We start from the raw sequence: 25,100 nt of genomic DNA, 5'->3' as shown, positions 1-25,100 counted from the left end.
TTATTTCTCCTCCTCGGCACTGCTCGGCCACCCGAGCCACGGGCAGATCACCCGCCGCCGTGGCTGAAGCCGGCCGGTTTTCGGAAGTGCTCTCTGCTCTCCTCCGAAAAGCCCGAGGGTCTCGGATCACCGCCCAGATCTGCCGGCCCACGGGGGCGGCGAGGGGAGCGGGCGGCCACCCGGCCTCGGGGTGCCGGAGCGAGGAGAGGGATCCTGGAACCTGCAAGATTCCCACGCCAGCCGCGCCGCTGGGCTCCCCTCGCTCCCGGAGCCGGACGTCCCCCACAGTCGCTCAAAGTCCGCGTGAAAATACCCAGAACCGAACCGAAACACAGGAAAAAAGAAAAAAAAAAAAAAAAAGAAGAAAAAAAAAAGAAAGTCAAGAGCTTGTAAACGTGTAGAGGTCCTTGTGCCAGGAGAGGTATTTCCCTGTAACGTTGCTTCTTTTTTTTTTGTTTTTCCTCCTTTTTTTTCTGTTTTTTTTTTTTTCTCTGAAGTTAGTTTTTAAAAAAAAGACGATGGGTTGGGAGGAGAGATGCGTGTAAAAACGCAAGCTTAAAAAAGGTACTGCCACCGATATGAAATTTTAAAAGAAATATATATATGTATATACGTGCACGGTATTTGTATATATAGCTTTTTAGGGGCGGTTGTTTGTTTGTTTGGTTGGTTTTTTTACATACATACATACATATGTCTGAACAGTGCAAACGGATGACGTTTCTAGTTCCAGTTGTAAAAAATAAAAGCACAGTCCATCTTCTGGAACAGGACCCAAGCGGAAGGAAGAGACAGAACACCCTCGGGCGGTTCCTCTGCCATCCAACACTGTTTTCCCCTCTTTTCTTGGCCGAGCCTGCCATTTATCCTAGTTGCTTAATTCCATAAACATGAAGTTCACAAATGGTATTATTATTAATAATATTTAGTTTAAGGGCTTTAATACAATAACAGAATTTTAAGTGTTAATTGGGGAAGGGGGGGGGGGTTACGTTCTTCCGTGACGAGGGGCTAAGTGGCCGCGTCCCTCTGCTGTGACCTGACCATCTGAAAGATATTCTGAAAGAGAAGAAAAAGGACATTAAAAGCGCGATGTCACTCGGGCAGGGCTGGGTTCGACTCTCCTGCCAAGCTACACCGCAGCCCTGTGAGCGCAGAAGGGACCGGGGGGGTGACCCGGGGGGGTCTGCCTGTCCCCAGCCCAAGCCTGAGAGCCTGGGACCGCTCCTGGTCCCAGCACGGACACCGCACGAAGCAAGGGACTCGCTGCAGGGCGAACGTCCTCCCGGCAAACCACCTGCAGCTCCCCCGAACCCCTCTCCGCCCCGACAGCCCTCGACCCTACCGGCAACGACCCCCGGGCTGCGCCCGAGCCGGCTTGGGGAGGTGGCAGGGCAGGGAGCCAGCTCCCGCAGGAAGGGGCTCGCAGCCAAACCACATCCTACGTCTCCGAGAGTTCCCCCCAAAGGGATGCTCCGGGAGCAAGGAGCCCTCCCAGTACCGATGCACGTTGCATCCCGGCTCGGGTCCCCAGTGCTCGCCCCGGGCTCTAACTCCCCGCTGCTGCATCCCGGCCCGCTGCGAGCCCCCGGCTGTTAACCGGGACGGCAGGAGGGGAGAGGATCTACCCCGCACGCACGGCTGCGAGTCGTCCCTGTGCTAAGGGCTCCCACAGGGCGGATGCCTTAGCTGGGGAAAGCCAGGTCTCACGGGAGCAGAGGGGGTTTAGGCAGCCATTCCTAGACGGGGATTTGCTGTGGCCCTGACCGAGCAGCAGGTTTTGGGCTCAGGGGAGCCACCCGCCAGGTCAAGCTGAGCCGGGATGATCTTGCTGCCCTCCTTCTCTGGGCCAGCTCTGATCCCAGATGGGAGAAGATCCCAGAGGGCGAGGGATGGTCCTGCAGCATCCCACGCATCCCACCTGCGTGCTCCCATGTCCTCGGCGCAGGACCCCATCTCCGCTGCCGGCTTCAGGGCTGCTGAAGTACACCCCCCCCCCCCCCGCCCCGGGCAGAAATCCCCACCGTCAGCCCCACTTCTATCCTCCCGTGGGGTTTCACTGGCGTTACCCTTCGGCACTTCAGCACCGAGCAGCCCCACGATGATCTAACCAGCCTGCTCTGCCCACCTCTGCATCACACCAGGGTGCTGGCCACCCTCCCGGCTGCCCCCCTCCATCCTCTGGCTTCCCAGCGACACCTTCATCCAGCCAGGACCGGAGCGGTCCCAGCGGATGCCGCGGGGATGCGTTGTGCACGAGGATGCCCGTCGCGTTTGGGGGGGGGGGGGGGGAGTCCCCCGAGTGGAGGGTTCAGACGCACCAGGGACCTCCTGCCTGGGGTTTGCTGCTCCGGAGAGCCACGGCGCTTGCTGGGAGCCCTTGATCCAGCACATCCCCGCTACTCTCCGGCGCAGATGAGAAGGCAAATAACGCCCCGCAGGAAAGTGGCTCAGCCCCACGGCTGAAGCTCGAGCAGGAGATTAAAGGAGGGCAGGAAGGAGGCCAGGAGCAGCCCTGGGAATTGGACGGATCCCCCCAGGAAGCCCCATTCTCTCCCGGCCCCACAAGCATCCCTCCCTCTAGAAAAGGGCCAGAGGCTGCAAATAACCCAAATTACGCTTGCAAGAGCTAACCCACTCCGAGCAGCAGCTCCGCTGTCGTGAAAGGAGGATGGAGCTGTTTCCCCATGTCCCCTCCTGCCCCGGCTTGGTCACGGGGGACACCTGTGACTGCCCTCCATCCCACGGCACCATCTCCCTCCCACGACCTCACCTACAAGGTCTGAGCCACCCCGACATCCCCAAACGGAGCTTGTCACCTGCAGCAAGCCAGCCTCATCCTCCACGGAGCTGTGCGCACCTCAGCCCCCTCCTGAGAAGGGACACAACAGGGCCACCACGTCCCCTAAGTGCCCGGCCCGAGCAGCGGGGACCACAAGGGTCCAACAAAGAGCTGGGCTTTTATTTCTCGGCGAGACGGCAGATCGGCTAAGCCTCAAACCTGTTCTTCCTGAGCGCACCCAGCGTTATCAGCCAGCATCTGCGGTTTGGGAGGCAAGTCAGCAGTTTACAGAGCACTAAATATATCTGTAAAGTATCTGCCAAATTCCATCAATCTTTTTATTTTACGCTGGGAAGAGAAAATTGCCAAGCGACTGGTCAGAAATACTCCTGATCTGGAATCAACCTTCCCTCCCCTAGCGCTGGTGATGGGATCGGTAGGAACAGGCAGCACCGTGCCCCGAAGGGAGTTTTGGGGGTGGTGGGAGCTGCGGCAGTGATCCACGGAGCGCACCCCGGGGGAGACACCACCCAGGAGCTGCAGCCAAGGGCTTCTCTCGTTATACCAAGTGAAATCATGCAGACACGTATAAAACTGAATGGGAGAAAAATCTATTTCCCTGGCAGGGAAGTAATGGGATGTTTAGTACTGAGGAACAACCGATTTAAGAGGGAAGGAAAAGCAATTCCCCTGGTCTCCATTTCCAGATCCATTATCGTGGCCCCAGGAAGAGACGTCACGGGCTGCGGGGAAGAGGCGATGCTCAGCAAGCGCTGCGAGCCGCTCCTTGACGAGCCCTCGAGCAGCGGCCCCGGCAGGAAGCAGAACCGAGCCCAGCGCAACCCACAGCCGGTTCCTGCGCCCGCGCGAGCCGGGCTGGCACACGAGCCGTGGCCGCTCGGCTCCCATGGCTCCCCGTGGCTCGATGGGTGCTGGGGCTGCAGCGAGGTGTGGGGCCTGGGGAGGGGAGACGCGACGGCAGAGGCTGCTCCTTGCAGCTTTTGCTGCATTCAACGGCTGCGGCGCGAAGCCCAGAGTCTGGTTTCGCAGCTCGCTCCGTGGCACGGCTGTGCCGACTGCAACAAATCCTCCCAGGGAGGTCTGCCGCCCTGACCGCCGCCTTCCCCTCCTCCCTGGAGGGAAACCGGTTCACTTGCTGCTGGGGATAAGCAAGGGACAACTTTTAAGCAGTCCCTGGGAGCCAGCAGCTCCGGGCACAGCTCTTCCATTGCCCCCCCAGCTCTCCCGACTCACCCACCAGCTCCCCGGCTCCAGCCCACTGCCGAACGAGGCCGTTTAACCTCCAGAGCCAGACAATCCTCAGTCCCTTCCTGGGGGCTCGCCCTGAGCGAGGGGAAGGGGAGCAGAGCCCCAGCACGGCTAAGGCGAGCTGCGGCTGTTTCTGCAGAGCCGCCCCGTTCACCTGCGAACGGCACGAGCGAATCCCTCTCTGTGTCTCCAGGCTTTGTAGAGAAGACATCAAACACCTGCTTTTAAGTTTGAAGGGGCAATACAAGAACACACGCATGACTGCGCACAGAAAGCCTTTGCCTGTTCTTCCTCAAATACGCCCCATGCAGCACACGCTCGGTGTTTTGGGACTAGAGGGTTTACCCCAGCGCGATCGCGGGGAGCGTTATCGTGCAGGATCTGTTTGGCAGAGGAAGTATTACACAGGGCGGGAGGCTCCCACACCCCCGCGTTTCACGGCTCTTTCCTGAACGGGTGACACATCCCACACAGTCTGCTACAGCTTTCTGTTCAGTCAGACAGCGGCTCTTGCCCTCTTTGATGTCCAGCGCTTTCTAGCCAACACAACACAACTCCTACCCGAGAGAAGCACCTACCAGTACCGCTGGGGTTAACAACTTTCAGCCTCACTACACACAACTGCGCTTTCTCTCTTACAAGTTAAATAACCTGCAGCGATTTCCGATGCCTGAGCAAAGAAGTAAAAATTTGAGGTGGGAGTACGGCAAAGCGCTGGGTCCACGGCGGCAGAACGGCACGTCTGCATCCCCGCGGAGGATGCTACGAGCCTCCGGCTTGCAGAGAGGCATCTGCAGAGGCTGCAGCTCCTGGCACACACCACCACGCCAGGGCATTACAGCGTTAGATGACTCTCTGCAAGCCTTGTCGATGCGTACGCTACGGCAAAGGTGCTGGGATAAAAGCCTACAAGGGGATATCCTAGAGACAGGCAGGCAACATTCACAGATGCTTCCTGGTGCATCTTGAAGCAATTTAAAGTGTTTAGCTTTAAATCCTGTCCGGGCTGAATGCGAAAATGGCCGGGCAGAGAGCAGCAGGAGGAGAGAGGCGCATTTAGAAGGTGCTACAAGACAAGTGTTTTTGCTCCCTGCTATTAAAGCAGCGCCGCGAACGGCATTTGTCAATCCCTAAAGGTCTTTGCTCCACCACTGCAGAACAACAAAAGAGAAAAACCACACGCCACTAGCCTGCGGCTTGCAGGATCAAGTCTTTGGTCCTTTAAAAGAAGCGCAGAGCCAAAACGTTTGTCCCCTTAACAACTGCGCCCTTTCCCTCTCCTCCAGGGAGGCGAAGGGAGCCGCGGCTTGGATCTCAGCCATCAGCTGCAGCGTCATATTCCGGGTCATCCAAAGATTGGCAGAGTCCAGGAGACGGGCAAGTCGGGACCACGTGTTTCTACCGTCAGGAAAGAGGCCTTTAAGCGCAAAGTCATCTCTATCCCATGAAAAGCAGCGGTAGGGTATTTTACTTTGCGGGTTCCCTCCAAGGAGAAGCCACTACGAAAGGACACTGTCCTACGCTAACAGGAACTGGAGCAGAGAAGCAGGAGAGACACTACATCCGCAGCAGAGCAGCCAGACTGGCTCAGAGAGCACAGATGCTGTTTGTTTTCAGCCCAATTACCTTGCTGCACATATTGTCTTTACTGCAGTTCTTGTTATCCTTGTCTGTTGCTTCCTCCTCCACCTTTACAAGGGAAAAAAATAAAAAGGGTATAAATAAAACGCAGAGCCGGGGCGGGAGGGGGGGGCGGGGGCGGGAGGAGACTGAACAGCTGGTGTTGGAGCAGCTGGGAGAGCATCGGGACGGGATCCGGGGTGTTCTACGGATGTCGGACACGGGGAGCTACAGAGGAGCTGGGATTCAGAGAATAAGCCAGGCAACCCACTCGGGCAGCTTCTACTTCATGAAACAAAATGAGAGCCACAAAGACAGAGATGTCACCTCCGGCTGGGACACAAACCCCAGAGCCAAGTTCCTCGGCTCTGCACATGGTGCACGGGGAGTGCTGGGTGCTTTACGAAGCCGAACTGTGTAACCACACGCTATCGAGCCTCTCAGCCTCTCTCCTACAAGGCTCAGGGCCGGGACAAAGTGGATCCGGGCTCCGGGGGAGCTCCTGACCGCTGCTCCTGCAATCGTCCACCGGAGAAAAGGGCTGGATCTGGGACTCCGCAGACTCTGGAGCACAGCCCAGCACCAGGAGGTCTCCTCGCTCCTGCCTGCCTGCAGGTCTCTTGTCACTTGTGGGAGGTTCAGCTTCCACCCTTCAAGCTAAGGCAAGCCAAGAATCCCATTTTCTTATTTCCTGGAAAACTCTTCCAGGTTTATACTCCTCCGTCCCGCTGTTACATCCTCCAGTGAGCACGGCTGCCATGGTCCAGACCCTGCGCTCTCTGCATGTCTCCAACATGTCTCCCACACCCAGCACGGTGCCAACCCTGGATCCCAGCCACGCCGAGGATGAGCACCAACATCCCTGCTGCGGGCCAACGCCCGGCAGGCAGGAAACTTCCAGGTAAGGAAAGAGGGAGGCATCATTCCCATTTAGGAACAGGCAGCTGCAGGGCAGATTTTTCTTGGATCACCATTTCAGACTTGCCACATTCAAGCCTTGTTTTAGATACCCAAATCCATCACCTGGCAGAAACAAGCCACCAGCGGAAACTGGAGGGCTGATGCCAACAGCACCGATCAGATCAAGGGCAAGAAGAGAGGATCCAACCTCCAACAGTTGCTTATCTCTGACCCCGCGAGGGAGAGCAACATCTCTGGGGCAGCAGAGGCACGGGATGACGATTCGGTAGCCGCGCGCAGGGCGAACCCAGGCCAGAGCACCCCGTGGCCGGCCGAGCGAGCTGACTGCACGCGGCTTTTCTAGCTGCTCTCTGCCTCCTCCCCGCAAGCGAAGCTGATGGGAGCAGTCCCTGGGGAACAACAGATGTGGGGCAACCCCAAGGAGGAGCAGCAGATGGATGCAAGGTGATAAAATGTCTCCCTCAAGTGGGAGGAGAGGACAGCAGCACAGCAGCAGGGATGAAGGCGGCAGGGCGAGCTGGCTGGCCCGTCTGCATCTCCCCAGCCGGGGCTCAGAGCCAGGTCTAAGCGCAGCTTCGACAGGAGAAGGCTGAGCAGGCACCTCAGGCTGGTATTCAGAAGAAAAACCACCCCAAACCTCCCTGTACTTCTCAGCAGCTTTTCGCCAGAGGCTCTCACAACCCTTTCTGAATAATTCAGCAACCTGCATAATCTCTCCGGAGGACAGACGTTTTGCCATCTGCATTCGACAGCAGATACCGGGGAGTGACCAGCCACAGTCGCACAGCCTGGGAACTGGCTATCCTGGTCAGTCACGCCTGCGTGAGGCTTTCCCAGCACCGGGAGCTCCTTGCTCCAGCTGCAACATGAAACACCCTCTACCTACAGAGCCCAGGACTTTGAAAGCCATCCGGTCTACCCCCGTGCTCTCTGGAGACCTGGTATCGCTCCTCTAAGCGTCCGATTACTCCCTGTACAAGCTGCTGTTGAGGACCAGGCAGAAACGCTTGCCACTAAAAGCCTCCTGTAAAAGGTGAAGCCGTTTCCCTGCAGTTACAGGTTCTTACCTCCTTCCTCCACTTGAGCTCGCAGAAAACCCGTTCAAAGCACTCGTGCATGTAGTTGAACTGCAAAGAGAAAGCAGGCATCTCTCAGAGCAGCAGGCAGCCCCAGACAGCCGTCCTGGCTTCCAGCCGGAGGGAGTCTGGCACCGGTTGCCAGCCCAGAGCTCCCCGTGCTGCGGGCTCCTCCTGGTGGCCACTGGCCCCTGCATCACCTCCCGCCCCAAAAGCTGGAGCACAGGGTGCTCCTCCAGCTTCTAGAGGGAAAACAAGCAGGCTCTGGGCTTTTCCGTAGCAAATCTGCAAAGAACAGGGGTACTTACGTAGGGGGTGAAGATTTTAACCCATCGGGGTTTCTTCTCTCCTCGTGCGTATTCAAAACAAAACGCCATTCCCTCTTCGTCCGTGTCCCACCGCTGCATTTCGTCCCATTCGAATGCTATTACCTGGTTCTGAAGGAAGACGAAACCCAGGTGAGGCCAGAGCCCAGCAGACTGCGAGGAAGGGGAGGTTTAAGGCAGATGAGGTGGCAAAAGTGAAGCCATGCGAAGGGGGAAATGAGGATGCCTCCGACAGCCTTGCTGCAAAGACAGGTATGAGCCGAGGAAGCAGCAGTGGAAACACATGCTAACACCCAAAGAGCAGCCAGATAAACCCCTGCGTTCCCAACCACTGCCAAAATCCCTTCGGAGGCCTCTCAGCAGCAGTCCTGAGCCCCAGAGCTTGGGGGACACGGTGCTGGGGCAAAGCCGAGGTAGAGTCCAGGGGCTGAGCCCGGCTCCCCGGGACCTCGCAACGGCAGAAACACCCTTACCTCCAGCTGGCCCTCCTCTGTGCAGGCGTGGAGTTTAAAGTGCTTAATGCTGATGGCTGTGATCACATGTCCCTTCCGCCGAGAGTCACAGGAGCAATGGGGGAAGATGATCTCGTTGTAACCCTCGCACGTCCGTAGCATGTTTAAATACTGCGGAGAGAAAGCCGCCGGCGTTAGCTTGCTCGGACAAAGGGAAGGGGACCCCTGCATCCTCCCGCTTCTCACATCACCTCCACCTCTCGCATGTCCTAGTGCTAATCGCCCCTTTGGATACCCCTGGCTTTACCCCAGCCCAGGGAGGCTGGATCCCCTCCAAAGGAAACCGAAAACCCAGAGGCAGCAGGGCTGTGCTAGGGGAATGCTACCCCTAGCACACCAATTCTACCACACTACCAGCTACCCAATTCCCCTCCCCAAAACGTGGATCCATCCAGGTACAGACGTGCACAGAGCTCCTTGCGGCCTCGAACACCTAAAGCCCTTTCCAGGAGAGCTGATGCAGCCGGAGTCACTGATCAGCGCGACCATGCTCCCCCGGGAAGGGTATGGATCTGAGCAAACAGCTAAAGCAGCCCCGGGACCGAAAGCACCGCTCTCGCTAGAGCCATGCTCCGGTTCGTTACAGGCTGAAGATGAGACCAGAAAAAAGAGGCTGTCGGGCAGATGTGGGATCTGGGTTTCTCAGAGTCCTTTGATGCAAATGCTACAACTCATGAAAAGGTCCAAAGAGGTATTTTGGCTATTTTTCTTTCGGAGTGAGCCCAGACAAAGCAGCACTGTGAGGACACTGGAGAAGCGCTGGGAGCTCACCGTCACGGCTCGGGACATGGGAGAAGCCAGGAGCTTCTCCAGGGGCCGGTGCTCCAGAGCCCTGCAACCGCTCGTTGCACGAGAAAGGTTTACGCAGGGCAGAACTACAACGAAGACTGAAGTGACTTTTTAACCAAGGAACAAGCCACATCCAGACCGGAGGAAGGGGCCAAATTCTCAAGCATTGCGCTCCAGGCAGGACCCTGAATAACACGGGGGGAGGTAGAGGATGAAGTACTTTGACTTCATAGGCTTTTTGGGACACAGACATTGTCTTCTTGACCTCCTGCTAGACCAGGGCCCTACCGCACCTGGTGTGTGTATGTCTCTCTGTATATATATATATACACACACACACACACACGTATATACTGGGATATACTCTTTCCAAAGATTCAGATCTCTCTTTGGTCGTTAGAAAGCCAGCGATCCAAGCAGAAACAAAAGATCCATGAGACAACCCACAGGAGGAAGCGTCTATTTACTGATCCTTATCATTAGTCAATAATTAACCTCCGTGGCTTAGCATTTCGGGTGACCCTTCCGGGGTCCACCCCAAGGCGGTCCCCCAGCAGGGACCTCCGAGAACTACCGCAGTCAAACGGGCTTTGAGGAGAGGCCCGACCAAGACCAGCCAAGGCGGAGAAGGGGATTCCCAAGGCCATTGCTCTTCGAGAGTGGCCAAGCTGGCCACGGGAACGCAGGCGGGGCGCAGCGAGCCAGGGAAAGGGCAGCCTGCGTTCTCTCGGTACCAGCAGCCCCGAGCAACCCAGGAAGTTATTTACAAGTCAGATTCTTCTGCTGTTTGATCTTCAAGGCAAGCTTGCGTCTGGCAGATGAGCTCAGGGCATCCCCTTCACTCCCCCACGTCCAAGCCAGGCAGGCTCATCGAGTCATACCAAGCCCCCAGGCATTTGCTTGGACGAAGTGATAAGAGACAGAAAATCCCTGACCAGACAGCGAGCTCTGACACAGGGTTTGCAATCCGGGAAGACTTCTGCCAGACAAAAAAAAACCCAAAAAAACCAAAAAATGAAACTAAGGCACAGAGGGGGCAGCAACTCGCATTACGAGCGGGCCAGGACCCTCCCCTCCCTCGGCTAGTCCAGCACCACCATCTCAGAGGCAGTCTGAGGCAGAAAGAGACCTTTGCCTCTCAATTACTAGGAAGAAACAGCCGTCCCTGAAGGGCTGCAGGTGAAGGATTGCTACACCACACGTTAAGCACCTCACCTTTCAACACCGGCAATAACCCACAAGGTTTTATCGCTGCCTTGTTTGGAGCCGAGTCAATGGGTGATCTTGCCAAGGACAAGCTGCTGTTCAAACGTGCCAGGCACATTTGGTTTTGGTTCGTGCAGCGGCCGACCCTCGGGCACGGCCCAGCCCTGCGCCTGGCATTCCTGCGTGCCTGCCAATCCCTCCTGTGCTAAGCCCACACCCCGACAGCTCTCCATGGTTATTGCTTTCCAAGAAAGATGTGTTTTTCAAGGCTGCGTGCACAGAATGGTTTGGGTTTGAAGGGAACTTTGAAGATCATCCAGTCCAACCCCGCTGCCCTGGGCAGGGACATCTTTCACTAGATCAGGTTGCTCAAAGCCCCGTCCAGCCTGACCTTGAACACTTCCAGTGACGGGGCATCCACAGCTTCTCTGGGCAACCTGTGCCAGTGGCTCCTTTCCAGACGCAGCATTGCAAACAGGAAGGAAAGCAAACGGGACAGGTAGGATAACTCACCATGACCATCTTTCTCTGCTCACACAGCTTCTGTAACTGGTAGGACTTCTCCTCTGCTTTGATGTAGCCTTTCTTGACATCATCAACAGCCTAAACAGAAAAAGGGAAAGGAAACCCAGGAGGTCAGACTAGAGGATCTCTTCACTGAGTCACAATGCTTTGCCTTCCCTGGCTGGCCCCGAGGCTGCTTTGAACAGCCTCCCAAATTCACAGCCCCAGAAGGTGACCAGGGTACCCAGAGAGGCAGAGGGATGGCCAGGCTCAGAGGGGTGGTTCTTCGCACTCGCCAATGCCTGCCATGAGCCTCTGACTGCCTTGGGGAGCGAGCAGATGCCTAGGCGTCTAGGAGGACTTTGGAAGAACGTCCCCTGGCACAAGGGGATGGATCTGGAAATGCTGGTACCTGGAGTCTTGCTTTTGCCTTCAGCCACAGGCAAGGACAGGCTGGTACAACCCTTCCACTCCAGACACAGCCGTCTCCAGCAGAGCAGTGCTGGCTTTTACCTACTGTGCTGCTGGAGTGTTGGCATGAAAATGTGTTTTTCGTTCAGGATTGATCAGGTACACGGCCCCTTACTTCCACTCCTCAGCTGCGCGCTCCAGCAAGAACTCCTGCCCCTGTCACAAAGCGGCTTGTCAAACCGCCAGCCAGCAAAGAGCCAGTCTAGGAGATCAAAGAATTTGACAACTGCTATTTTTATTTCTATTTGTAGCAGAGGCTGGTACAGGCCCAGTTCAGAGAACGTTGGGACAGCATTTTTGGCGGTTGAGACAGAGCAGGATTCATATTCCTGAACTCTGCAGTTATCTACCTCTGAGCTGGTCATCCTAGACTGGTTTTATACAGGCAATGGGAGAGCACGGCTCTTCTCGGACTCACTTCATCCCAGAGAATCTGCATAAAGTGAAATCACAGGCAGGAATGCCCCCTTTCCTTAGGGTGAACAGGGAGAAGTCTGTTCCCCAGCTGGTCACAGACATCTTTACTGACAACACACAGAATTGAGGAAAACATACCTGACCCAAGGAGCGCAGCCTCCCAGGATCCTTTTAGCTCGCTCTGGGAAGGCAACTTCCCCGCAATAAGCGTGGTGGAAGCCCTGCCTCCCAGTCCGGTTGTGCCTTGGCCACAAGTTCACCACAGTACTGCCAATTCACCCAACCATGGACTGCTACTCCGTGAAGTTACCCAAGCAGGACTGGCCCTCAATTTCACACTCCGTTGCCAGTACGCCAAAGGATAGTGGTGTTTGGAGCAGTGCTGGGAGCCGGGCACTTGTGTTGCCTTGCCTCCAGTAAAAAATTACAGCTCTCAGGCACCTACCTGATGGAAGAAGTAGGTGACTGCCAGGTCGTTGTCATTGAGAAGAACCTCCTCCTCTGTAGTGAAGAGCCATTTTCGGATGGTCAGGCACGTTCCCGGCACCGCCGAGGTGTAGTTCTGCACGTAGAGTTTGTGGGGGAATTCGTTGGGTGCTAGTTTGCGCACTGGAAAAAGCACAAGACATGGAGGTAAGCACACAGCCCCACGCAGCGTCAGCAGCGTCGTCTGTGACCCCAGCCTGGCTGCCGTACAAGTCAACATCGGCGATGCCCTTTAGCTGAGCCAGCTGGGATCAGGACCCCAGCTCTGCTCCAAGGCCCTTTCTTCTCCTCCCTGACCGAATCCAGCTTTTTTCAATACCTGCTTCCATAGCGTCGGACCACGCTGGTCCTCTGGTGCCCAGGCAGGAATCTGCGTGAGACTGAACTCCTCTCGGCCGTCGGGAGAGCTCAGCGCGGCTCTCAAGCATCAGCACAACAGCCTGACTTCATCCCCTGCTACGCACAGGGAGGTCCACCCTGCCTAAGCCTTAGGATCACAGTGCCCTGGACCTACGCAGTGTCCCCACAGCGTGGGGGGACCGGAGACGGTCCCCCCGTCCTGGCAGGCTGCCACCAGAGCCCGGACAAAGACTGCTGCATTGCTCAGCCAAGCTGGAGCAGCTGGGCCACCAGTGAGCCCCTGTCGAGACATTTACTGTGTTCAAATCTGCTTTACCCAGCTACGATGGACGAAAAAAGGCGAGTGCCAGTATGTCTCCTCTTCATCAGGTAGGGATATGGTCACTATCTTACTGCAGATGGAGCTTATGGTTTCCAGAGAAATTAAATGGAGTGTATCCAGACAGGAATAAATGCGGATGTTCGCAGAGAGCGTCCAGAAAGCACAAACCATAAAGGTTAGCTGGAGTTTTTACTTTCCAGGGCAGTTTGAGAAGTGCAGCACTCACAGGAACGAGGAATTAATAGCTCCAGTCAGAGTCTGGCACCGTAAAAGCTTCCTGCGTGAGACTGTGCCAGCGCGCTGCAGCGTCCCATCTCCCAAGAGCAGGTATTCCCGCTCAAGGCTCCCCGCGCAGCCCTGCCTGGCCTCGGCAATCACAAAGCACGTCGATCCTCCAGCCCTGGTCTTCCCTCGCTATATCCGCGTCCTGCTCTGTCACACCAGCACCCGGCAACCCTCAAGAAGTGACCACAAACCTGGTGGCAGAGGCAGTTCCGCGATGCCAACAGTTTTACAGGAGACTGGTGTTCTCGGCTGCCCCAGGGTCAGCACCCGAATGCAAACCTAGGCCGTTCTGTGACACGAGTCATTTTAGGAGGACTTGAAGTAGCTAAGAATTGCCCCGGCTGTTCAGCCAGAATCTTGTGAGCATGAGGAACAGCCCTAGAAATCTCTTCCTACAAGGCACAGTTTGCCGTAACAACAGGATGAGTTTGAGGCATATAGAGATGACAATCCAGAAACGAAGGTACCCAGCTGGGAATGAGAAATGCATTTGGCTTAAAACCCAGCACAGGGAAAAAATAAAACACAAACTAACCACTACACCCATTTTGTGGTGTGACCACGACATTTTGGCCTCTCTACAGCTTCAACGAACCCAACGTGAAGCTGGGCGAAATCAGAGATTGCTGCGGCCAGGGATCTGAACAGCAGCCAGGAGACCCCTGCACGCACTAAGCTGGCAGGACGGCAATTACTTAAGTGCCAAAATGGTTCCCCAGAATCCCACAGTCAAGCCTCAAATACCATCAGGATTTAACCACGGAAGGAGAGATGAGAAGCTAAGATGCAGCTTGCAGCACATCCCCTCCAGGACCCGGACATCGACCCACACCTACGGGTACAGACTGAGCGTGCCCTCGATCCACTTTCCTTTCCAGCAAAAGAAAAAATCCGTCCCAAGCCACTGCTGGTGCCCCCCTCCTCCAGAGACGGCTGCGTTGCTGTGACGCTGCCCACTTTTTCTAAGCTCGCTGGCCCCTTTGAACTGAAGTAAAATGCATCTCTCCGTTTAACAAAAAGCTCGTCTCCTTGAACTGCTTAAGAAAGGGAAAGTCAAGTGGCAGCAAAAAAAGCCAAACTTTGCGGGCTCTTCATGATCAGAGCCTGCCCGATTCCTCCCGGGGGCTCCTGATTTTGCGAGCAGAGATAAGACCTAAATGAGAGTGCCACTGGGCTGTGCTAGCACTGCAGAGCCTTCTCCTCAGTTGCTCGTCAGCACCAAGGGGATTAAAAGACTTACCAAAGGAGTGATTGATCACTTCAAACAAGGCAAAGTAGTTTGCGGTAATACTGTCCATTCCGACTTTTGCAGCCACAGCCTAAAGAGCAACGGAACAGGAAAACGGGGTGAGAAAAACAGGAGCCAGTAGCTGCCTGTCCCTCTCTGGGGCAAGGCTGGCTTCATACAGGTTATTCCCAAGTATTCCCTAACCCGAGCTGTTAGTTACCACAGAAAACCTGAATTTTACTCTTCCAGTAAAACCAGATGTTTTCTTAAGCAAGGGCTTAGACTGTCCTGCTTTCACCTTCCTGTAAACTGCTCTAGATTTTAAGTGCCACCATGGCTGACAATTAGGTCATCTTTTCTTCTGATGCCTCCAGCTTCGGTTCCTAATAGAAGAGGCACGCACACCTCCCCTAGGAGTTTTCCTCCAACAACATTTCAGTCCTGCACGCTAGTACCACAGCCAACACTCACAGACCTCGGCGGAGGCGACGTGAAGTTCAATAGGCTGCGTTCCAAACGCCTGCTCTTTCGCAACCCTCTGGCTCCCTCGCTTGCAGCAGCACTTTTATTTCCCCTTTCAAAAAGGGTCTCCCCCACATCATCTTATTCCTCCTAATTCATCAACAGCTTCCACCTTTCCTCCAGCAGTGCTGGTTGAAGTCAGTTGTCCTTAGTTTTCCACTTAAAGCACTGGGCCTCCGGCCACTCGCAAACCTGTCATCTGGCCAGAGGATTCCCCAAAAGGGTCATTACCCTTAATATTCAACTTGCCGTCCTGCCACACAGCCACAGCGAGACTTGTGTGTTGGCTGCAGGCAGCTCTTGGATCCAACTCCTCCGCTGCAGCCACTGCAAGCCATAACACACAATCTGCCTAGTGCTTAGAGCCATCCGCCAGCTTTAAGATATTATCAGTGAAAATTAATTCAGCGATGACTCTGTCCTTGCAGCCAAGCCTGCCAGCGAAAACGCTGCTTCAGCACGGCGTGAGGTTAGAGTTCTCCAGCGTCCCTGTCCTCTCTGCTAGAGCAAAGCAGCGTCACCGATGCCCACCTGCACTCGAGAGGAGCAAGTGGGCGCCCACGGGGTCTTGGTTAACGTCCGAAACATGTTAATCTTCCAGTCAAGGCAAAAAACCAGCAGCTCACCTGGTACACCTGGTCTGTAGTGCTGTTCTTTTTGACTCTGACTGTCACTGTTGTTATATCTGGTAATGCTACTCGGAGCTCCACGTCCGAGACGCCGTTGTAATTCTGGAGGAGGGAAGAAGATAAGACAGAAATCAGCATCACACGAGCTGAGCCCCGAGCTCTATGGACTATTTATTGCCTCCCACTGGCTAATTAAAATGGTCACTTCTAACGACCAGCTGCTCTGCAAGCCTCAAGAATCCCATTCCAGCCTGCACCAGGGAAATTCTGAAAGAAGGAAGATGCGAGCTCTGCTCCGAGACAGGAAGCTGAGCAAACCGCTTCAGACCACGACGGGGTAGGATTTTCCATTCACGGGTTTGCCAGCGAAGAGCGAGAGAAAGCTCTGGGACACGGCAACTTAAACGCACCATGGAAAGGCTGGAAAAAGAGCAACAGTTGAAGGGCAAATAGCAACTCACTGCTGCTGCCTGCAACTCAAGTCTCAGGAGAAGCAAGTCAGACAGACCGGTATTCAGAGTGCCTGCTGCCTTTCTGGCCAAAGGCTGACGAATACAAACAGCTCACAAATGCGAAGCTACCTGGGCTGCCACCAGCACAGAAGCCAGCAGAAAAGTCAGTGAATGCGGTTTTTTACCGGGTCTCCCCTTGCCAGGGAGCCAAGGTACGCAATGAGGCCTCGTGGCTGGTTCTGCTCTGTGCACGCCTCCGAGAGCGGCAGCAAAGCTGCTCTTAGCTGCCGCTATGGAGAAAAGGTTTCCTATGTGCAGTGACAGGCAGCAAACTGCAGCCTTGATTTTTTGCCATGGTTTTCTATTCAACCAGCTGAGGTTTTCTATTCAACCAGCTGAGGCTTTGGCAGGGAACGTCCTTCCTCTCTGATCCAGTTTTACCAAGCATTTATGGCCTCTGTAACAAGGAAGGTCAGGGCAGAGCTTCAGCGCTGTCGCCTACGTGCCTACCTCGTCCGACTCCGACAGGAACTCCTGCATGATGTCGCTCTCCCCAATGACGCGTATCGAGCACACTGCAGGACAGAGAGTGCAGGTTAGTGGGGTGCCCGGGGAAAGAGGGAGCCCTCCCCTCCCGGGACCGGCCCAAAAAGTGACATGGAAACCAACAACTGTCTGTTCTGCGGGTGGCGTGAAACAAGGGTGGTATCTCCAGCCTAGAAAACCCTTCTCAAAGCAAGTGCTTTCCGTGCTGTATCAGGTGTCCTGGCACGAAGACTGATCCAGCCTGAACCCCCTACAATAGCAAGCAACAAGAGGTGTTGAGTAACTCACTGAGATATTCCCCATGGGTGAAATCCAGGCCCCAGGCACACAGCCAACAGGAGGTTTAGACTATACTTAAAAGTGGGCAAGAACTTCATAAATAGTACTTTTGCCTCTTAAAAAAAAAGTTATTCCAGAGGGACTGAAACTATTTGGGAATTTATTTAGGCCAAGTTCAGCAAATAATTTGGACCCGAACTGTACCATGTTGCCTCTAAGATGCAACCAGCCTGCCCCTTCCTCCAGCCAGCTGGCAACCGAGGATGAAGATGAACGAGCCGGGCAAGGCAGGGCTGAGCAGGGCGGGGAAAACCTGACCCACGTCCATCTTAGGGGAAGAGGGGGCTTCGCTCCCAGGTGCCGGGTAAGGGAAGATGCTGTTAACTCACACAAATTAATTGAGCTGCTTCCAGGCAACTAAGAAAATAACACAGCATCACAGGAACGAGGGGTCATTGCGCCCCGAATCCCATCTACAACCTCTTCGCTGCAAAATGTGGGGCCAGATCTTTTAGCCAGGCACTCTGAAACAGAGGTAAGGTTTTGCATCCACATTCCCATCATCTGAACTCAACCTAAAGGAAACTTCTGCTGCAGGCTCTACAATTCTTGATTAAAAAGGACCAAAGCATTCAGCCGTGAGCAAGCTCAGGTTGAGCTGAGCTCCCCTGATGAGAACGGCCTTGAACACGAGTTTCTCCCTGCTCCAAAGCTTCCCTCCTCTTCCTCCTCCCCGTGCTCCCTCATCTCCAAGAGTACTGGCAAGCAACATGACACTACAAATAAAAACTCGTTGTGTGTTAAAAAACTAATTATACATTTGTTGTTGGAAGTGCGCTGCAAGCCGGTAACACATGCATCATTAAGCCATGGCAAGTCTGAGCTCCCTCTCACCACTTCAGCCGTAAAATCCAATCCAGCTACTTTCCCTCACAGGTAAACAAATACCCGTGAAGTTCTGGACCACCCGTGGAAGGATGTACCCTGAGGATTTGTTTCCCCGCCTGCGAAGAAGGCGGCGTACGGCTGCCTGGGCTCTCCTCCCAGCTCAGTACCTTTCTCCAGGTACTCCTCCAGCCCTCGCCGCCGGGCGTCCAGCTGCTGCTCCGACAAAGAGAATGGCCACTTCCCCGGGAGACGCGGAAAAGTGAAGTTGGCAAATTCCCGTTTCAGGTTCTGGTGGAGGATGGCAAACTCCCGGTACCGCTTTGAGCAGAGCTGGCGGCCCGCCATGTAAACATTGTAGACCTGCAGGGAGGAGAAGAGGCTCACTGGGGTGAGAAAAGTTTTCCAAATCCAAACCGGCACAGCTCTGCCTGCCCGGACCCACAGGCAGCGCAAGACTAAATTAGGAGGGTTTGAACTAGAATGAGAAACTGGTATGAATAGTTAAATATGCCACTGCCAATCCCTGGAGCTGAGGAATGTCCCAGCTACTACCTCCATCTGACAGCAGCAGGATCAGCACGAGTTCAAGGTGCCTTCCTACTCCAAGAGGAGAAGAAAACCACCCAAACCCTTTACAAAAGGCTCTGAGCCCCGACGCAGCCGTCACGGTGCTCACCTGGATCACCTCCTGCACAAGCTGCACACAGGAGGGTGCCTGAGGTACACCAAGCCACCACCAGACAGATGCCACAGCAATACCGCGCTGACCACACCGCAGTTGTTTTTGGCAACAAGAGCCTCGTCGCCTTCCAGATGCACTTGAAGCTACTACTGAATTTCCAGCCTGCTGCAGAATTGAGCCTCACGTTGCAGCCAAAGCCCCAGAGCTTTGGATTCAGGGTCGTGGCTACTTTCCCCGAGACACAGAGAGGTCCCAAACCAAGCAGGTGGCTTGGTTTGCGTCTGGACACAGCCCCTGGCAGCCGTCAGGCACCAACCGTGGGGCAGATCCCAGGGGAGAAGCAGCATTATGTATCTTTTAGGAGCACCCCGCATTAACTAGTTTCTTTGCTATGCGTGCACTCTTCCAGTTTCATTCTGGACACCGTTAAGGAAATAGGACTCTGGTCCCAAATAGGGGAAACCCGGAGCAGAGTTACAGTCGCAGGACATTTCTCAGCACTGCGATGCTCTTCAGGGAATTCTCTTCCCTTTCATTAACCAGCCGCCTCCATTTTTAAAGCCAATCTGCTCAGTCTCGCAGGCAAGTTAAACAAGCTCTTATCTAAGCATTGCTAATACGCCCTCAGTGATAAGGAGGTCCCAAACAGCAGCGTTACCTTAATTAGCTTCACACGAGGAAAGGGATGCAGCGGGGAAGAGAGTAGGTTCATGCTTTTTCACGTTGCACAAGGGAAGTGTTTGCAACCACAACCCTTCCTCTCGAGGAGAGCATCACCCTCCACCGTCCTCCCGAAGCCAAAGGGCTGGCAGAGCACAGAGGAGGAGTCTAGCAAGAGGCACGTGCCGACGACACACCGAGGGCGGCTTCAGCAGGGTTCGAAAGACTCAAAACCCCAACCTGCTCCCCAGATAAGGGCCCAGAGCGGTCCCAGCTCGCTCGCCCTCCACGTCTGCGCCCCAGATACCTGCCTGACAACCTTCACAAGGGGAAAGCGCTCCAACAAAACCACAGCTTTTTCCTTAAAAAGAAGCATGCGTTCAACCCTTCCGGCATCACCTCGAGAGAAGGTGCCAGGATGGGGCTAGATCCGAACAGCAGCAGCTACTGTCAGTCCAGTGAAGAGGCTCCCTTTGACCCCCCTGCACTGGGCTTAAGAACCTCTGGTTTCCAGGACCCTTTTTCTCCTGCTCCATACGGCACACCTGATCCGACAGCATCCCGCCGGGGCTGGGACAGCAGGGCGCAGGGATAGCACACACTCCCCGTGAGGCCGCGGACCCACAAGGATCTCATCTGTCCCCTTCAGAGATGCACACGCCAGGGTGACACGTTGAAGTGACATGCTTTGCACAGGAGCCTGACTCTTACAGCGAGCCGAGCGTGGCTGAACCCTCTCCACCCTTCCTCTCACACACACGCTGTTTCTGCAACGCTGACACCGGCTTGTGTCTTCCTCGGGGAAAATGCCTCCGTCCTCAGCTGGAAGAGGAAAAAGCGATGAGCCAGTTTGTCATCGGTCTCCCAGCACTTCACACTGCAACGCAGTCGTGTCCGGAGGGCGGCTGCTCCAGCCAAACCTACCTCCCAGTCTGGGAGGGTGAAGGGAGCCAGCGCACGGCACGAATCTTCCAGCCATGAGTCAAAGCAGCAGCATAACTAAAACACCCGATACCCGTCATCTCGTCCCAAGTCCCTCCACCTCATCGTCCAGCCCCACTGATGGCCGCGCAGTTCCCTGGCTCTGGAGGAACGAAGACAGCACACAGAGCAGAAGAAAAATGTGGTCTGGACATGGGTAGGACTGTGCTCCTAACAATACGCAGCTATTGGCAGGGGGAAGAATACCGCCCTTGTGGCATGCTTCTGTCTCTACCAGTCCCTGATTGAAACTCGGAGCCAGCTGGGGTTCGGCCGCAGGCTCTGCTGACCCTCGCTGCAGCGCAGACCCGAGGCATGCTCAGAGCAGCGGCCAGCAGCGAGACGCAGGCTGCTGGAGGACGGGGCCATCGCGATAGATGCTCGGCTTGCAAACTGTGAACGCCACACAACCAGGCAAGGAAGCAGAAGAGCTAAGGAAGGCCAGGCCGATTGAGGAGGTTAAATACACCCCAAACGTTGCAAGAAGAAATAGTTCTGCAGACGAGTGTCTTTGTCCAACCCGTTTTGGGTCCCTCTCCAAACATTTCCTCACCAGGCACAGCCAGCCATCCCCGATGAGCCAGAATCAACCTTGAGCCTCAGAGGATGCACCCATGTCAGGTACTTAGATGACAGATCACAGTATCTAGGAAAATGACTGCCAGCCTCCCCAATAAATGCAACAGAAGAGGCAGGGAACCCGAAGGAAAAAGGATTTTTACAGCCATTTCCCCCGACATTCCCTAAAGGGAAAAGAAATTCTGGAGATGGGAAGCTATGCTTCAAGACATCTGCTCCCTTTGCTTTTACATCTACCACAGATGTCCTTAACGCTTGCTGTAAAACAGGAGATACAAATACGAAAGCTTATATGAATAAAATAATAACTTCCTACTTAATCTTCACAAGAGATCAAGCTATTCCAGATACATTAATAAAAAAGCTTCCCAGCACATAGGAAATGCAAAAGAATAACCAAGCACAGTAAGAGTGAGGACGGGCAAGCCTAAATAAGACAGTGTCAAAAACAGTCGATAATAAGTTAATGTGCCTTCATCCTGAAGACAAACAGAGCGCGCTGCCACCAATTGTCTCTAACAGCAAGGAGCACGCCAGCTCGGGGTGCGGTCGCATCCAATCTCCAGAAAACACCATCCAAGCTGATACTAACCACAAACTTCTCGCCGTTTTGCTCCACGTGCTTGTACGTGGGGATGGAGATGGGCACAGCTTGTTTTTCCGTGTAGTCGTAGAACGACTGCCCCAAAGAGTCATCGCTCGGATCGAGATTATCTGCCTCGTGGGGAGGCACAGACAACACCGTCAGAATTAACTCCTTCTCTCCTGCGCGAATCAGGTCCACCACTTGCTTGTGTGTTGCTCCTTCGACATTCACCCCATTCCTGCGAAAGAGAGAGCAGAAAAGCCATAAGCAAGGCCGAGGTGACTGCAGAGCCTTCAAACCACGCCAGGACCCGCCCAGAGATCCATCGCATATCTGCTCCCCTCGAAAATCCCTCCAGCCTCAACTGCTCTGGTTGCGCCAGTTTCACTCTGGTCTAAACTTCACTAATCCTTCCTATTGATGATTTCTCGTGCTATTAGTTACTGAATTATGTTTAATGACTTCAGACACAACTAAAACTTCTTTAAGGCTCGTGCACCTCCTGGAATATTTAAAACAGGTTTTGCAGTTTTTACCGTCTCAGTGGTACGACATGGCACGTTCGTACCCAGAAGGCGAGCCTTTTCCTGTCAGCTAAAGGCAAATGCAAGGAGACCACAGAATTGGGGAAGAAAACACTGAATGCCTAACACATACCATTCTGCTAGGGCAAAGCCCATCTCCTGATCCTCTACAGCTCCAAAACGTGAGTGAATTTCCCTAAACCCGAATTGAAGCTTCCAGGTGAACAAGAATGAGAAAGCAGGCAAGGAGGCTCAGAGAGCAAAGGTAAGCGACTTCAGAAGCTGGTGCTCCCATCCACCAAAGACACAGCACCCATGAGCACATCTGCTTCGGTGCAACATAAAGGAGACACGTGTTCCCTTCAGTTACTTCTAGGCAAACTGCTCTGCCTTGCCCCAGACAGCCCCGTGATCACAAGACCTCGTCCCAGTTATGCCCCAAGCCCTCCAGGAGCCCCATGGAAGCTCTGAAGACCCAAGACATACCCAAGCCACCTCTAAAGCATTCCTGACATTCTTCTTCTCCCTGCGAGCTCAGTTAACCATTGCTTGGGTCTTGCTTTGCCCAGAAGATACGGACCGTACCTTGGCCAGCCTGGAAAGATGCCGGACCTATGACTTGATTTCAAAGCAGAGAGAGCCGTTAGGTTCTCTTCCAAATCTGGAAAAGGACAAGCCTGTTCTTCCTCCTGACAAGAGCTAAATTTAGTAGCAAGTCTCCATAAACTTGCAGTCATCACAAGCGTCTCTGTGAAGAGTTTGGTATCCAAAACATTCCCTGTATAAACAGGAACAGGCAGAGCTTCACCCACTGCATCCCTACCAGTCAGCCTGGCCACGCTCTCGCAACGCTGCCGGAGAGCCTGTAGATCATTGGAGACGACAGGTCCCTTTCACCTCTGCTTCCCCGAGCAGCTGCTTGGGACGAGCCTGGAACAAACCAGCCAAGGATTTTCTCACCGCTGCTGAAGCAACACCGGCAACCACGCCACAAGGCCAATTTGTCTTCGCTCACTCCTAGGAATTTCTCCACCAGAAAGCCCAGCGTTGCCCTTATTCTGTGCTGCTGGCTACGGCCATTACCTGATGCTTCAGAGGAGTGCGAGAGGAAAGCAGCCTGCACTTTCCCAGCCACGAATCCTGGCCATGCAGGGAGAGAAAGGGCTCTCAAATACTCCCTCTGGCAATCAGCTACTCCTTCCCAGAGAGCCTGGGAACAGGCTGTCATCATCTCACCGCTGAAGACGTAGTGCTGGTCACAGAACCATCCCAGCTTGCCTTAAATCAAGCATGGGATTTAGCTTTCAATCCCCCGCTCTCAAATGAAAGAACAGCTCTTACCGCTTCACATCTATCATTTTTTTAATCGAACTTTTACTTAGAAGAATCGCCCTGGAAAGATCCGATCTCGACTTACAAATCTGGGTGAGAGATCCCAGGCTCTGAACCAAGTCTAAAAAAGCCCGAAGCGGTGCTTGTGAGCCAGCGACAGCGCTCGTGCTTTGCCAGGAGCTGGACAAGGAGGCTTCCCCCAGCTCGGACACTACTCACGGTTATCAGCCCTCTTAGAGCTCCTGTGTTGTTTCAGGGAAGGGATAACGAAGCAACCCTCGGATGCAGCCCCTGGGCTCTGTGTGATAAGAGCGCTCGAAGAGCTGTACACAGCTTTTACAGCAACAAGGCCGTTAAGTTCAGGAAGAGGGAAAATCCCCTCCTCACCGGCCAGCTCTTCCACAGGGCAGGAGCGTGGCCTCCAAAGCAGCAAATTCGGTCGCAGAGGGCAGCCCTCGTTACCGAGTCGAGCCGTTAGCCACCAACATCGTCACATTAAAGTGACATTTGCCTTCGTTCCACCTGACCGATGCTCACACGCTGCTCGCTTATCCCAGATCCCTTCCACTCGCTTAGAATAAACCCAGTCCGCAAAGTCCGACAGCGCCGCTGCCCAAGTATGATTTTTGGTGGATGGGGGTGAAAAGCCAGACTCCAGTCGTGCGGAGAAGGCTGCCGTTGGCCCACACCAGGAGGGACGGCAGGCCACAATGACTCTCCTCTGCGTGTCCCAGTCCTGCCCTGAAGAGAGAAGGACGAAGACAGGGGAGTTTAGTCACCGTCCCACACTCGACCTCGAGCCCACCTCCAGCCGGCGACAGGCAGAGCCCCCTCCAGCTGGCAGCAGGGGCTTTTGGATGACCCAGACCGCAGGACGCGCTGCTTAGTCTGCAAAAGTCAAGGCTGGTTTTTAGTTACTCAGCCCCAGCTAGACTGCAACGAGGTCTTCAGCTCCACTTCCCATCAAAGACACCACGCATTCCCTTCTGCCAGCAGACCGAGAACAAATACGCCGCCGGCTTCCTCCTCTTCCTCTCCCACACCCTCCTCAGCCCCTGGTGACTTCTGCTGCCACCCATTTCCTCCCCGAGCCGACACCAAACCCTGGGAGGGGGCAAGGACAGGACCTGGGACTCCCGACAATAAGACTGCAATGCATCATTTCATTCACAAAAAAACGGTAACACCCACTGCCGGCTCGCCATCGCTCCCAGCAGGTTTCCTTCTAAGATCAGCGGCTGCTTTAATAGCAGCCCTGCTCGCCCCTCCGCTGTGCCGAGCAGCAGGAAGGAGCAGCGAGTACCACAGGCACACGGGGCCGGAGGACTCACACCTTTGCAATAAAGTCACCATAGCAACTCAGGCTGGAATCATCATCGACAAGCTGACGAAGAAAGGGAACGGTAAATCATACGACACAGGCAAACCAGGGGCAGCTGGCAAGGCGAAGAGGAGCACAGCTGGACGACGCGCCGTTTACGCGGCCACGGACCTGCGGCATCCGAGAGACAAATGCACTTTTCCCAAGACAACGGGACACTCGGGTACTTTGCTCCTCAAGCTTCTGCCTCCATTTGGAGTTGGAAAAAAGATCCAGGCATTACCTTTACCCTCCCAGGGGATATGCATGGTCCCAGGTGAGGGCTGCTGAGCTGACCGCAGGGCTGGGTCTCTCCGTACCTTACGGAAAGGACGTCCAGATACAACAGCGGCAGATGACGACCAGATCCAACGAATCCTTCCCTCCACAAAGGAGGTACCGCAGACGGCACACGGCTCTCCTCTGCACGGGACGGGAAATAGAGGAGAACTCTGCTGATGGTGGAGCAAACCGCTGCAGGATGGAGACCGCAGCCAGGCACGTGC

The 25,100-nt window shown here is 54.7% G+C and overlaps 1 protein-coding gene across 3 annotated transcripts in view; it reads right to left on the bottom strand.

Annotated features, from left to right (window-relative positions):
* Positions 1-584: 584 nt before the first annotated feature.
* SNX27 (sorting nexin 27) overlaps positions 585-25,100 on the bottom strand; it is a 33,895-nt gene continuing 9,379 nt past the window's right edge. The window contains exons 2-13 of one of the 3 annotated variants that reach the window (XM_076359893.1): positions 21,385-21,616; positions 18,058-18,250; positions 16,688-16,752; positions 15,723-15,827; positions 14,587-14,665; positions 12,339-12,502; positions 11,015-11,104; positions 8,468-8,617; positions 7,977-8,105; positions 7,660-7,719; positions 5,678-5,740; positions 585-1,059 (exon numbers count right to left, since the gene is read on the bottom strand). In XM_076359893.1, the coding sequence (XP_076216008.1) occupies positions 1,012-1,059; positions 5,678-5,740; positions 7,660-7,719; positions 7,977-8,105; positions 8,468-8,617; positions 11,015-11,104; positions 12,339-12,502; positions 14,587-14,665; positions 15,723-15,827; positions 16,688-16,752; positions 18,058-18,250; positions 21,385-21,616 (1,378 nt within the window). In that variant the 3' untranslated portion in view covers positions 585-1,011. Of the gene's footprint in view, positions 1,060-2,322; positions 3,939-5,677; positions 5,741-7,659; positions 7,720-7,976; positions 8,106-8,467; positions 8,618-11,014; positions 11,105-12,338; positions 12,503-14,586; positions 14,666-15,722; positions 15,828-16,687; positions 16,753-18,057; positions 18,251-21,384; positions 21,617-25,100 lie in introns of those variants that run through there. The other 2 variants (XM_076359895.1, XM_076359894.1) reach the window with 2 other exon arrangements.

This window comes from Aptenodytes patagonicus, chromosome 26 (assembly GCF_965638725.1).
Source record: "Aptenodytes patagonicus chromosome 26, bAptPat1.pri.cur, whole genome shotgun sequence".
Lineage (NCBI taxonomy): Eukaryota > Metazoa > Chordata > Aves > Sphenisciformes > Spheniscidae > Aptenodytes > Aptenodytes patagonicus.
The sequence above is the reverse complement of the archived record's forward strand: the minus strand, read 5'-3'. Positions and strand labels throughout refer to the sequence as shown.